Here is a 13,297-nt window from a genome sequence, read left to right as displayed (position 1 = left end):
CCTGAAGTATTATTGTAATATTTCTTTATGATATCTCTTGAGAACACATTAAAGCATTTTCTAAATGAATATAACAACATTTTACCACAACATTTAAGAGTTTGAGAATTGTCTTCTGTAGTGGACATTTGTAGCTATTTCCTGAATTTTGTTCTGTATTTTTCAATTAAGAAGAACGAGTTTCATTGTCAGAGTTTTCTCATTACCCTTCAAACAGTCGGGGAAATTAAAAAAAATATTGATTAAACAATTTCTTTTTTTTTCTGGTACTCAGGAGGATATGAAGGTTAGAAGTGGAGGCGCTTTTTATATACTTTGATAATATTTATTTACTATAACATGAACCTTCTCTGAGAGTCACAGTTTGATTGCAGGAAGAGTTTTTAGTGGATGTTTTAAGTGACTCTGTGTCCTTATCCACAGTAACTGTTGTTGGTTCATCACACAGGGTTTTATTTTCTTTATGGACCCACATTGATATGCGTGTCCCGTTGGACGTACAGTCAATAAATATGAAGCCTGAGAGCAAATAAAACAATAATTTATTAACTGACTGATCATTATTATCATCAGAAGTTGTTTTCATGACTTTCTCACTCACCGCAGGTAGATATGTCCTCCTCTTTGGAGACAGAACTGACTTGATTCCCGACTGAACAGACCAGACGTCCTGAGACATCTTGTTTCAGAGTGATGACGTTTGTCTCATTATTTCCAGAGAGGAGCTCAGTGTCTCTCAGTGTGTGTCCATCCAGAGTCCAGCTGTACTGAAGACTGCCCCCTCCATTAGGGGAGCAGGACACCTTCATCTCTCCTTGAGACAGACACTCAGAGACCAGCTGGACAGAGGACACAGGAGCTGAGAGAAACACACGGATGGCTTTTAATATTGGAAATAAACCTGTGTAATTATTTAAATGAAGGATCAGGGAGGCTCAGAACACCAGTATGTACAGAACATGATGTTATATAGACCATCAGCACAATGTGGGATTTACATCTATTAATGTCTAAATTCTTTAGGTAGAAAGTAGTTATTTACCTTCAACAGTCAACTGGAGAGTCCTTGTTCCTGTCAATCTTCCTTGTGAATTTAACATTGTAAGACTATATTCACCACTGTCATCCCTGTTCAGATTATTCATCCTAAATGTTCCATTACTGGGAATAAAGAGAGATCTGTCTTTCATTTGATTTAATATAATTGTATTATGTGTCCAAATGAGTATGATCTGTGTTTCACTTCTCCAGTAAAAGTCAGGTATTCCTGAGACGTCGTCCAACAGCCGGAAGACCACAGTTCCTCCCGAAGCTCCATAACACTGAGCTCCACTCTGTCTGCCATCACAGTAAGTTTCCACACCTGGATTTTTTTTTTTTTTTTTTTTTAAGACAGAAGAAAATTAAAACATATTTCTTTTTAGCATACAAATTTTTCCACACAAGAATGAGCAGTCTTTTAATGATATGTAGACAGGGCTTTGAAGCAACTATGTCTTTGTTAGACCAAATTATGCTAACAAGTATTTATTGTCATAGAGCTGAATGTTACGCAGGTCTGTGATGGAAAACCTTTAATGTTCATGCTGCTTAACTACTTTAACTTTAAGATGAGACCATTTTTAGAAAAGGTATCTTAGTATCTGCGTAGGACAACAACAAATACATATAATGAAATTAATTTTAACAGAATAACACTCAGCTTCATCTGCATGAAGGTTCTGTTGTTTCTGCTTCATCACTGTCATGAACCATTCTGACAATTCACACTTTTATCACATTTACGATGCATTTAGTTTCACAAAATTATTTAAAACAGAAATCTGTTGATTTAAAAACGACAAAATTAATCATGAAGTTTTAGTCTATTTAGTATTATACATTAATCAAGAACTTTTTTTTTACACTCTAAAAGTAGTAACAAAACATCTGAATTAAAAAGTAATTAATTTCTATGCAATTCAGTCCTATCAGCTTTATTTGCTGTTTATTTTGTTATAATTCATCTGTCATCTTTATTTTAATTTAATGAAAATTTAAAACACTAGAAATACTTCACATTAGTAACATAAAGTTAAAATAAATAAGATGAAGTCAGAATCAGTTCAAATAATTCTCAGAATTGGACTAAATTAAACAGACTTTTAACAGAATTGAGGAAAAATTTTAAATAAAGACAAAAGAAGAAGTTAAAAATGAAGAAGTGGAAGAAACAAACTGGAAAAAACACAATGAGCTGTTAACATTATTGAGGAACATTATCTTTACTGCATGTAATACAGTCATGAAACTGCAATGAAAACATTTAATAATGTGCTGCATGTAGAAGTTGAACAGCTCACCATGAGAGACTGTGAGCAACATCAGCAACAGTCCAACCACAGCTTCCATGTCTCCTCTGGGTTCAGCTTCTGTTGATCCCTCAGCTGCTTTCAGACTTTTTACCCGTAAACCAACATGTGTGTTTTGCTCTGAAAACTCTGCAGTGTGTCCTGCTAGCAGACCGTCTCAGAGGAGAATGTGAGATCATTCTTGTAATCATCCTCTTCTTCAGAAAGAGGGAGAAAGGAAGTGATTTGAGTTTTTACTTCCTCTTAAAGCCGACAGTGTGACAGACTGCGTGTGTGTTAAACTCTGAAAAGGAGATGGAAACTATCTAAATTTGTAGTGAAACAGGTTTTGAGAACGAAAGCTGATATTTATAAATACGTCCATCTTCATTATGTGAGATACGAAAATATGATGGGAAAGCACAAAAAAAGAAAGAATGAGTTATTTTTCTTATATGTTTATATCAAATAACAGGCCACAACTGATTAAATGCAATTTAAAGACATAAACATGTAAAATCAAGATAAAACTGTGTGGGTAAGTTAAACATTACATTTTAATAAAATGTATTTGCACTGTAAATATACATTACTACATGAATAAAGAATAAAGTATTAATTATATTTTAAACACATTGTTAACCTCTCTGTACGAAGTAACACAGTAATACAGCCTCAGACTTTATTAGTCAGCTTATAGTTAAATTTTTAAAATTATGACACTGAATTTATTTTTTTGTCTAATTAAATCATATGTAAGATAAGAAGGTATAAATGATACCATGTAATTATATACATCATCTAAGTAATGGCCCTAAGTTGTTATAGAAAGATAATAATTAATATAAAACTCTTCCACTCTGTTTCTTTAATAAATGAAAAGTTACAATCCAATAAACAATGTATTCAAGGGACTTTTTTTCTATTGTGTCCTTTTTTTAAGCTCTTCACATCATCAGCATGTTATCCCAGTGTAACTAATCGACATCATAAATCAGAATACAACTTTTATTTCTGTCATCAGTCTGGATTCTGATGATGGCAAATATTAAACATCTTGCAGCTTATTTGCATTCATGATCAGTTAAACTAAGTTTAAAACTTCTTGCTTCAATGATGGTCTTTACAGTACTGCAGCTATTTTTGAAGTTTATCATTTTCGATTCTACGCCTCTTTAAAACTATCAAACCAGATTTCCCGACCACAACAATGTCATGTTTATGTAATCGTTGCCATGGCATTTTGTTTTCTCATTAATAGCAGAAAGTTATGAGGGGCTGAAATGTGAAGTCTTTAGCCATCCCTTTCTTTAAGACATCGTCAGGAGACATGAAGGTAAATACAGTATAACAGGTAAAAACAGAGTTTGTATCATCTTAATGAACTTTAAAGTCAGCAGCTAGCTACCTCGAAGGATGTTTTAAATCTCTTCTTTGAATGTTTTTATTATTTTTTTTATCTTTTCCCTGCTTACAAGTTAGCCAGCTAACACTGCTTAGATACGACAAACTGATGGTGACTTTGTAAACATAATTAAGTTTCATTTAGACAGATTTTGTCTTCTGGTTTTAGACCGTGTCGTCTTTCACTGCCTTCTTTCTGAGACGATCTTAGATTTTTATGGATCTGAAATAACATTAAAACCTTCTGTCTTAAAGGCAAGTGACCATAGTGATGCTAGATTTGATCACTTTATCTCAACATGACTGAATCTAACAAGTGTTGAAGTTCATGCAAATCGTACATGATTTAATTACGTTTCCCTTGGCAACATGGATTTATTTAATTCAAATTATATCTTAGACTGTCAGCATTAAAAGGAACTGTTTCACCCTTTGAGTACAGCAATCTATGCTATGAGTTACTTTTCCACCTTCTGTCACTGTCCAACTGTCAGTGGAAGACTCACATTTACAACATATACCATTAAAAAGGTAGAAGACTTCTTATTGCAGGCATTTTAGTGCATAAAGTTTGTGCTGCTCTCCAAATTTAACATAATGCTGCTGTCCAGATGTGTCTACATAAAGAGAACATGTAGTCTCTCATTGTTCTGTCCTATAGTGTGTTTTAACAGTGTCAACAAAAATAAAATTGTATAAAATGACATGGTTCTCTATATCTGAGATTATAAATGACCCTATGTAGAAAAAACGGGATCTCTCATGTAGCCTGGCTCTAGCTGAATTTTTCTCTAAAATAATTCTAATAAAGTTGTGTATTATTATTTAACTCATTTTATTTTGTGCATAGATGTTATTAACATGCACTTAATCTCTAATGTAAAAGGGGCGCATCAATACTATGACTGTTGCTGCATAAACCTCTGTAGACCATTAACGTTAATAATTTTTATATATAACAAATGGGGCTTTCCAAAGAGAATCTTTCCTACCACAGCTTAGTGTGAGGTGTTATATGTGTTGTTTTTAGGTTTTTAGATATTTATCTCTAGTGTTGCACTTTGTAACTGATGGTGAAACTGCTGCACGTCATGGCTGGGTCTTCAGCTGTTGATGTTCTATCCTGAACACTGACTGATCCGTGTGTAACGTGGATTGTGTGGATTATGTCCCGTCCTTTGTTGAGACTCACGTGTGTAAAGTGAATTACCCCTTGGGGATAAATACAGTGTTCTGTATCTGACACTGAATCTGAATCTAATATTTGTTGCTACAAAGTTCAGCAGGTTTCAGATATAATATTTAAAGTTTCAATACATGTGATGTTGTTAAAACTAAACTTTCAAAGGCCGACTGTCATTTGGGATTTATTGCATGATGTTAATTTCAAATATCGTCAACAAAGATAGATATATTTAAGTATAACTTATATCCAACAATAGTAGTTTTAGTAATTTATTTTATTGTCATCTTTATTATTATTACTTGTAATAAACAGCATTGTATGAAGTGCATCTAATTCCAGATTTTGCCCACTCTTAGTCCATTCTTAATAGAAATTTAAATGATCAACAGGAAGAAATGTATATTTTAACTGGAGTTAAAATACTTTTCTTTGATTTCTGGTGAAGCCAGTTGCAGTTTGACCTCATGCATATCCTACTGAGCCATTAATGAAGCAAACTAATCAAACACAATAGATTACACTTACCAGCAATGTCCCTCTGGTTCATTTGTAACAACAATAAATCACCTTAGAGGCGCTTTAAAAATATTTTTTGCTTCAATTTTGCTACCTTGCTTTTCCACAAACAAACTGAAATGTTTAATAAAATAAAAGGTGTGTTTTAATAGACTGTATTAGTAGACAAAGAAATGCATTTACTTTACTAGTGGACCATCATTTTGCACCGAGTTTCATATTTTAGTTTTCTAGATCTCAGTATAGAAGATGCAGTAAGATCTGATCTGCTGAAATCCTTATGCCTTCCTCTATGACTGGAAACTGTAATTTCTAATAGCCTTAAGAAATTCCCAAAGAACAGCCTGTGTTATTTATGCTTAATGGTATATTTCTGTATTTAAGTATACTTGAAACCACTGAGACCATAAACTCATGTTACTAAGGAAGTGGATAGAGTGGGAGTCGTAATGTTCTCTCACTGGTCATTAGACTGACATTTTGTTTAAGGTTTCCCTGCATTGTCTTCTGTTATTCAGTGTAAATACAAAAACAACTAACAATGATTTATTTATTTGTTATACATCATGTTATTTGCTGACTTTTGGAAAAACTACTGGCCTCATCAGCAGCAGTAAATTAATAAACTTGCCAAAGTAAACAAGTTAAGCTTCAGGTGAGCTTAAAGCTTGAGCTTTAAGTGTCACACAGACATTTCTTTTAAAACCTGACTAAAAAGGGTATTGTGTTAGGGTGAGTCAGATGGGCAATGGTTTCAGGACCCCCAGGTGCTGACACTGAACAACCAGACGACAGAAAAGGTTAATTAGGTAAAAGGTTTTAATGGAAGGTTGAGTTGAATCTGGAGAACAGTTTTAATCCAAGTGCAGGAACCAGGGACCACAGTGGTTAATGGCTGACTGGACAGAATGGATGGCAGGCAGGCAGAGCGTTGAGTGGAGCCGGCTAGAGCTGGAGAAGGCAGTGAATCAGAGTGGGAGGGAAATAATCCAGGAGATTGGTGTGGCTGGCAGGGCTGACGGAATCCGAAGAACCAGGAATCTAGACATAAGACAAGGTCATGAGACACGAGCAGGATTAAGGCAGAAAACTAGAGAGGCCACGATATACCAGGTTAGCAACTGGACGATCTGGTGAGGAGCGTAGAAAGGTCCGGTGTCTAAATACAGTGGTAATTGATGAGTGGATGAGATCCTGGTGTGGAGATCAGCCAAGGTGAGGTGATTGCTGCCTTGGTAATTCTCCTGGCCGGGAACAATCATGACACACAAGACAGACAGAGGGAGCCAGAAACACACACACGGGAGACAGACAGGAACCCTAACACATTGCCATATATATGCTGAACCTATAACCTTCCCCAGAAGAGGTCACATGTGCAGTTTAAGAATTAAATATGTTTTTACTAATTCCCTTTATGATGATAGTCTCCATAAGAAACACATATTATCAGCTGAAAGAAGATGTAGAATGTACATTAAAGCTGACGCTACAAACTAAACTGTGCAGTTAAAGTAGAACAATCTATATGTGTAGCGTTGCCGTGGTAATGGCTAGATGCATTCAGCCAGTGTTGCCATTAATACATAAATATGTTTGTTTGCTTGGTTGTGATTTCTTGCCAAATGCATTTGGCTCTTTGATGGTATAGGTAAGAAAACTGACGGACTTGTTGGTATTTCTTACACAGAATATTTAATAACGTATCATTGACCATTTAATTTGCACTTGTTGAGTACCATGTTTAAATGCATGACATTTAATGGTCATTGGCTGTGGTTTTAAATGAACAGTTAATAATGGCAGAGTATAATATGACAGTTTCTGTGGTCAGAAGTAAAATTAAATAATTTTTTTCTTACCCAGTTTAAAGTTGCTTTTAAAACATCTTTAAAGCCCTCCATGATGTGATCATCCAGACAGAAGCAGGCACCACATGCAGTTGAGATGGTCCAGTTAAAGTCCCAAAACGAAACTTTGGCTGATTTACTCAGTGACAAGCTCCCTAACAATGGCTCATTCACCATTCATCTTACATCTCTTTGATGAATCAACCATGGTGTGTGTTCAGAACAACCAGTGTGATGGTATCCAGTCCTGACGAGTGACACGGTGCGTAAAGTGAAACTCAGCTGTTACGTGACATGGCATCCCAGAATCAACGTTGTGAAATGTAGTTTCTCAGCTTTGGGACACTGCTGGGTCACAATGGCTCCACGAATGTAGATAATAAACTTTACAAGTCAAGGTATTTTAAAGTCAGAAAGTTACATGGTGCTGCACTAAGAATCGGACAAAGAAGATTTTTGAGATGTGAGATTGTGAGATGATGTGTTTAAAGAAAACAAAAATATTTTACTAAACATTAAAGTTTTACTTTCTGTTCTCTGTCAGGATTTTCCCTCACTGCTTCAATAATGTTGAGATAGGGAATCTGGAGATGCTTCATCACTCCATGAGACCTGTTATCAAAGATTTTCAGTCCAGTTCTTGTGTCACCTGACATACCTCATCATTTTTACCTGTTTGGCTTAAAAAATATCCTCTTGCTGAAGAGTCAGGTCTCTGGTGGATTTTCTTTTTTTTTTTTTTTTTAATTGCTTAGAAACATCAAATTCAGATACTGTTCATCTGCTGTAGATGTAGTCCTGACATTTCCTCTTTTATCATCCACTTATCCAGCTTACTCACAATTTTAATGACACTGCTCATCGTTTCAACATATGACAAGTTTTCATTTAATAGGTCTTTGGGAAACACTGGAAACACTTTTTTATTCCCATAAAACTGTTTTATTTATGTCATTTTGAATAGATGCAACTGAAGGAACTGGACAAATCGACATGTTTTTGGGACAGGCTGCCAGTAACAGAGCAAACAAGCTTTCAAGCTTTAGCAAAACAAGCATGTCAAGTATATAAACTGTTTAGTTAAGTCAAACACAAAATGTGCTTTTAATTCTGAACAATATAGTTGAATTATTTTTGATATCTCACTCAGAGTAGGAGGATAAACACTGCAATGCAAGGCATTATAAATGGTACTGTGTTCTTGTCTAAGCTTTTTAACATTTATGGTTTTTGCAGACAGGAAGGGAGATTTCTAAACAAAGAACAAATTCATCACATGGCATGACAAACCAATTAATTATTATATTTTAGAAAATAACGTTGATTTTATTCTACACCACTGCTGATAAAAATAAAAAATAGCTTAGATAAATAACAAATAACCAAAACAAAACCTCATAGCTAACTTTATTATAACACACACACAATAATTAGGACGATGTCAGAAAATGGAGGGAATAAAGTGAATCCAAGAAGCCTTGATGAGGTGAAAAATAATGAAGTGCTCACCGTGACAGACTCCAAGGAGCATCAGCAACAACCCAAGTACAGCTTCCATGTCTCTTTGCTGTTCAGTGTTTGTGGCTCAGCCAGGTAACTTTATCACCGTACACTATCTTACACTCAACAGTGTGAAATGTCTTGTGTTACTGACAAGCCTCAGAAGATGTACTGTGCATGCTGTATGTGGAAACTTGTCAAAGGAAATTAAAACGCTGTGGAAAATGTTCGACTCAAGAAGGTACCAGAGTAACTAAAGCATGGTATTCATTTCTGCTCTTTTTCAATCTGTCTCTCTATAATCATACCTCTTGTGTTGTTTCTTTTTCCTTTTTATTTATTTATGTTTTTTAAGATCTTGTGGGTCTTGTGGGTTTCTTTTTAGCAGTAGCTGAACAGGAAGAGGATCAGAGAGAGAAGGGGTGACATCCTGCAACAGGTCCTAGGACAGGGATCAAATCAGCTGGGGGGTTCTTCCGGGCTCTTGGGACACTGGGCCTATCGTTCTGGTTTCATTCTTTCATTTCTCCGTCACCTATCAAAGTGTCCTTTGGCAACAGAATGAACCCTCTTACTTTTTCAGTAGCGTTACTGTTTTGTATAAATAGTTATGTATTCTCACATTGTTTTACTCTTTCCTGTTAAATGACATATCACCTCGTACACACCACTGATCATAAATTACAGGGAAACATGATTACATTGAAATGTTTTTAATTGAGTTTCCTTGCTAACTTTTGGGAATTTAAACAAAAATGAGGCAAGGCAATATTATTTGTGTAGCACATTTCATGTACAAGACAATTCAAAGCTACTTTACATTGAACATTAAAAGCATTACAGCAGGGTGCAGAAAGGTCAATAAAAGGTATATAAAAGAACAAAGAGAAACAAAATCATATTAAGACATAATTAAAAATAGTGTGCAAAAATCTTAAAGTCTTATTTCAATTATGTTATTACATTTTATTTCCACAGTTTTCACTAATTCAGTCACATTAACCAATCAAAGCTGAGAACATTTCTACACATATCCTGTAAGAGTTGTTTTGAGATGGGCTTCCTTATTGAACAAAGACAAGATGGTCTCCACAACTCTCAGCCTGAAAAGTAATGTTTCACAAAATGTCTGAATAATCATACAAACCTTCCTTAAAGACAGAATACAATCCACACTTTAGAAAACCAACAACTGATTTTAATATTGTTATGTACAGTGTACAACAAAGTGTACAGTGTGTGATGAAAAGGTCAGGGTTACAGAGAAGCATTTTAAACATAGCAATTACAAATCAAACGTAATCCTGATTTCTTCAGATAAATACAGAAAATCAGCTCATTTAAAGCAGTTGATTCATTAATACTGTTAACAAATTAGCTTTATATAGCTCAGTCTTTTCTGAGTGAAACCCCATGAAGGCTGTAAATATAATGCATCATTCATTTTAAACAGCTGAAAATTTTCGCTTTGCATTAGCCTATAAAAGTAGAAAAGCTCCCACAAAGCCGCCACATTATCATGTCTGTCGCTGTTTTTACAAAGATGAGTCAACAAACTGATAAAAACATCTGTAATTGTTTCAAGGTGCAGAACTTCTCATTTCAACCATCAGAACAGAGTTCTCTAGATTCACAGCAGATCTTTCAGCTTTTTCACGTTTCTTTTTTTTCCATGTGAAATAGACAGAAATACCAATTAATAGAAGAATCACCACAATTGTACGTAAACCACATATGAGCAATGGAGAGGAACCTGTTCAGGGAGACAAAATTAATATCAGGTTAGAATTGGAGGCGGTTTTATATACTTTGATAATATTTATTTACTATAACATGAACCTTCTCTGAGAGTCACAGTTTGATTGCAGGAAGAGTTATTAGTGGATGTTTTAAGTGACTCTGTGTCCTTACCCACAGTAACTGTTGTTGGTTCATCACACAGGGTTTTATTTTCTTTATGGACCCACATTGATATGCGTGTCCCGTTGGACATACAGTCAATAAATATGAAGCCTGAGAGCAAATAAAACAATAATTTATGAACTGACTGATTATTATGATCATCAGAAGTTGTTTTCATGACTTTCTCACTCACCGCAGGTAGATATGTCCTCCTCTTTGGAGACAGAACTGACTTGATTCCTGACTGAACAGACCAGACGTCCTGAGACATCTTGTTTCAGAGTGAGGACGTTTGTCTCATTATTTCCAGAGAGGAGCTCAGTGTCTCTCAGTGTGTGTCCATCCAGAGTCCAGCTGTACTGAAGACTGTCCCCTCCATTAGGGGAGCAGGACACCTTCATCTCTCCCTGAGACAGACACTCAGAGGCCAGCTGGACAGAGGACACAGGAGCTGAGAGAAACACACGGATGGCTTTTAATATTGGAAATAAACCTGTGTAATTATTTAAATGAAGAATCAGGGAGGCTCAGAATACCAGTATGTACAGAATATGATGTTATATAGACCATCAGCACAATGTGGGATTTACATCTAATAATGTCTAAATTCTTTAGGTAGAAAGTAGTTATTTACCTTCAACAATCAGCTGGAGAGTCCTTGTTCTTGTTAATCTTCTTTGTGAATCAAACATTATAAGGTTATATTCACCACTGTCACCCCTGTTTATGTTATTGATCCTTAACGTTCCATTACTGGGAATAAAGAGAGATCTGTCTTTCATTTCATTTAATATAATTTTATTATCTATCCATCTGAGTATGTTCTGTGTTTCTTTTTTCCAGACAAATTGAGGTATTCCTGAGACGTCGTCCATCAGCCGGAAGACCACAGTTCCTCCCAAAGCTCCATAACACTGAGTTCCACTCTGTCTGCCATCACAGTAAGTTTCCACACCTGGATTTTTTTAAGACAGAAGAAAAGTAAAAATTATTTATTTTTAACTTTCAATTTTTCCTACAGAAGCATGACAGCAGTCTTTTAATAATATGTAGATATTAAGCTAAACAGGGTTTTGTAGCAACTATGTCTTTGTTAGACCAAATTATGCTAACAAGTATTTATTGTTGTAGAGCTGAATGTTACGCAGGTCTGTGATGGAAAACCTTTAAGGTTCATGCTGCATCACTACTTTAACTTTAAGATGAGACCATTTTTATAAAAGGTATCTTAGTATCTGCGTAGGACAACAACAAATACATATAATGAAATTAATTATTACAGAATAACACTCAGCTGCATCTGCATGAAGGTTCTGTTGTTTCTGCTTCATCACTGTCATGAACCATTCTGACAATTCACACTTTTATCACATTTACGATGCATTTAGTTTCACAAAATTAATTTATAACATAGACCTTTACAAATGTAAGTTGATTTAAAAACGACACAATCATTTAGTTTTAGTCATTTTTAATTATTATTATTATTATTAATCATTATTAAGCAATATTTTTCGAAACTCGAAAGGGCATTAAAGAAAATCTGAATTAAAAAGTGACCAGTTTCTATCATATTCAGTCCTATCAGCATTATATGCTGTTTATGCTGTGTTTTAAGGCTCCTGTCATAAACTTGGCTTAAAGCTCATCTTTATTTTAATTTAATGAAAATTTAAAACACTAGAAATAGTTCACATTATTAATATAATATTAAAATAAATTAAATTAAGTCAGAATCAGTTCAAATAATTCTCAGAGTTGGACTAAATAAAACAGATTTTTAACAGAATTGAGGAAAAATTTAAATAAAGACAAAAGAAGAAGTCAAAAATGAAGAAGTGGAAGAAACAAACTGGAAAAAACACAATGAGCTGTTAACATTATTGAGGAACATTATCTTTACTGCATGTAATACATTCATGAAACTGCAATAAAAAACATTTAATAATGTGCTGCATGTAGAAGTTGAACAGCTCACCATGAGAGACTGTGAGCAACATCAGCAACAGTCCAACCACAGCTTCCATGTCTCCTCTGGGTTCAGCTTCTGTTGATCCCTCAGCTGCTTTCAGACTTTTTACCCGTAAACCAACATGTGTGTTTTGCTCTGAAAACTCTGCAGTGTGTCCTGCTAGCAGACCGTCTCAGAGGAGAATGTGAGATCATTCTTGTAATCATCTTCTTCTTCAGAGAGAGGGAGAAAGGAAGTGATTTGAGTTTTTACTTCCTCTTAAAGCCGAAAGTGTGACAGACTGCATGTGTGTTGAACTCTGAAAAGGAGATGGAAACTATCTAAATTTGTAGTGAAACAGGTTTTGAGAACGAAAGCTGATGTTTATAAATATGTCCATCTTCATTATGTGAGATACGAAAATATGATGGGAACGCATAAAAAAAAGAAAGAATGAGTTATTTTTCTTATATGTTTATATCAAATAACAGGCCACAACTGATTAAATGCAATTTAAAGTCAAAAACAGGCTTTCTGGGAGTTTGATCCAGACATGTGGAGCCTAGAAGCTGAAATCAGCTTCTCCATGTCTGGTTCTGACTCTGGGAACTGATAAGAAACTGGATCCAGATGACCTGAGGGTTCTGGCAGGTTCATA

General features: G+C 35.0%; 1 protein-coding gene across 17 annotated transcripts in view; it reads right to left on the bottom strand.

Moving 5' to 3' along the window:
- LOC121643214 (matrix-remodeling-associated protein 5) overlaps nt 1–13,297 on the bottom strand; it is a 39,464-nt gene that overhangs the window by 13,860 nt on the left and 12,307 nt on the right. For 5 of the 17 annotated variants that reach the window (XM_041990502.1, XM_041990503.1, XM_041990504.1 and 2 more), the window contains 4 exons: nt 11,323–11,643; nt 10,882–11,139; nt 10,626–10,799; nt 346–519 (listed from right to left, as the gene is read on the bottom strand). The exons of 1 other annotated variant lie outside the window; for it this stretch is intronic. In XM_041990502.1, the coding sequence (XP_041846436.1) occupies nt 346–519; nt 10,626–10,799; nt 10,882–11,139; nt 11,323–11,643 (927 nt within the window). Of the gene's footprint in view, nt 1–345; nt 520–601; nt 860–9,960; nt 10,540–10,625; nt 10,800–10,881; nt 11,140–11,322; nt 11,644–13,297 lie in introns of those variants that run through there. 11 more of the 17 variants (XM_041990507.1, XM_041990508.1, XM_041990510.1 and 8 more) reach the window with 7 other exon arrangements.

Source organism: Melanotaenia boesemani, chromosome 7, assembly GCF_017639745.1.
Source record: "Melanotaenia boesemani isolate fMelBoe1 chromosome 7, fMelBoe1.pri, whole genome shotgun sequence".
Lineage (NCBI taxonomy): Eukaryota > Metazoa > Chordata > Actinopteri > Atheriniformes > Melanotaeniidae > Melanotaenia > Melanotaenia boesemani.
The sequence above is the reverse complement of the archived record's forward strand: the minus strand, read 5'-3'. Positions and strand labels throughout refer to the sequence as shown.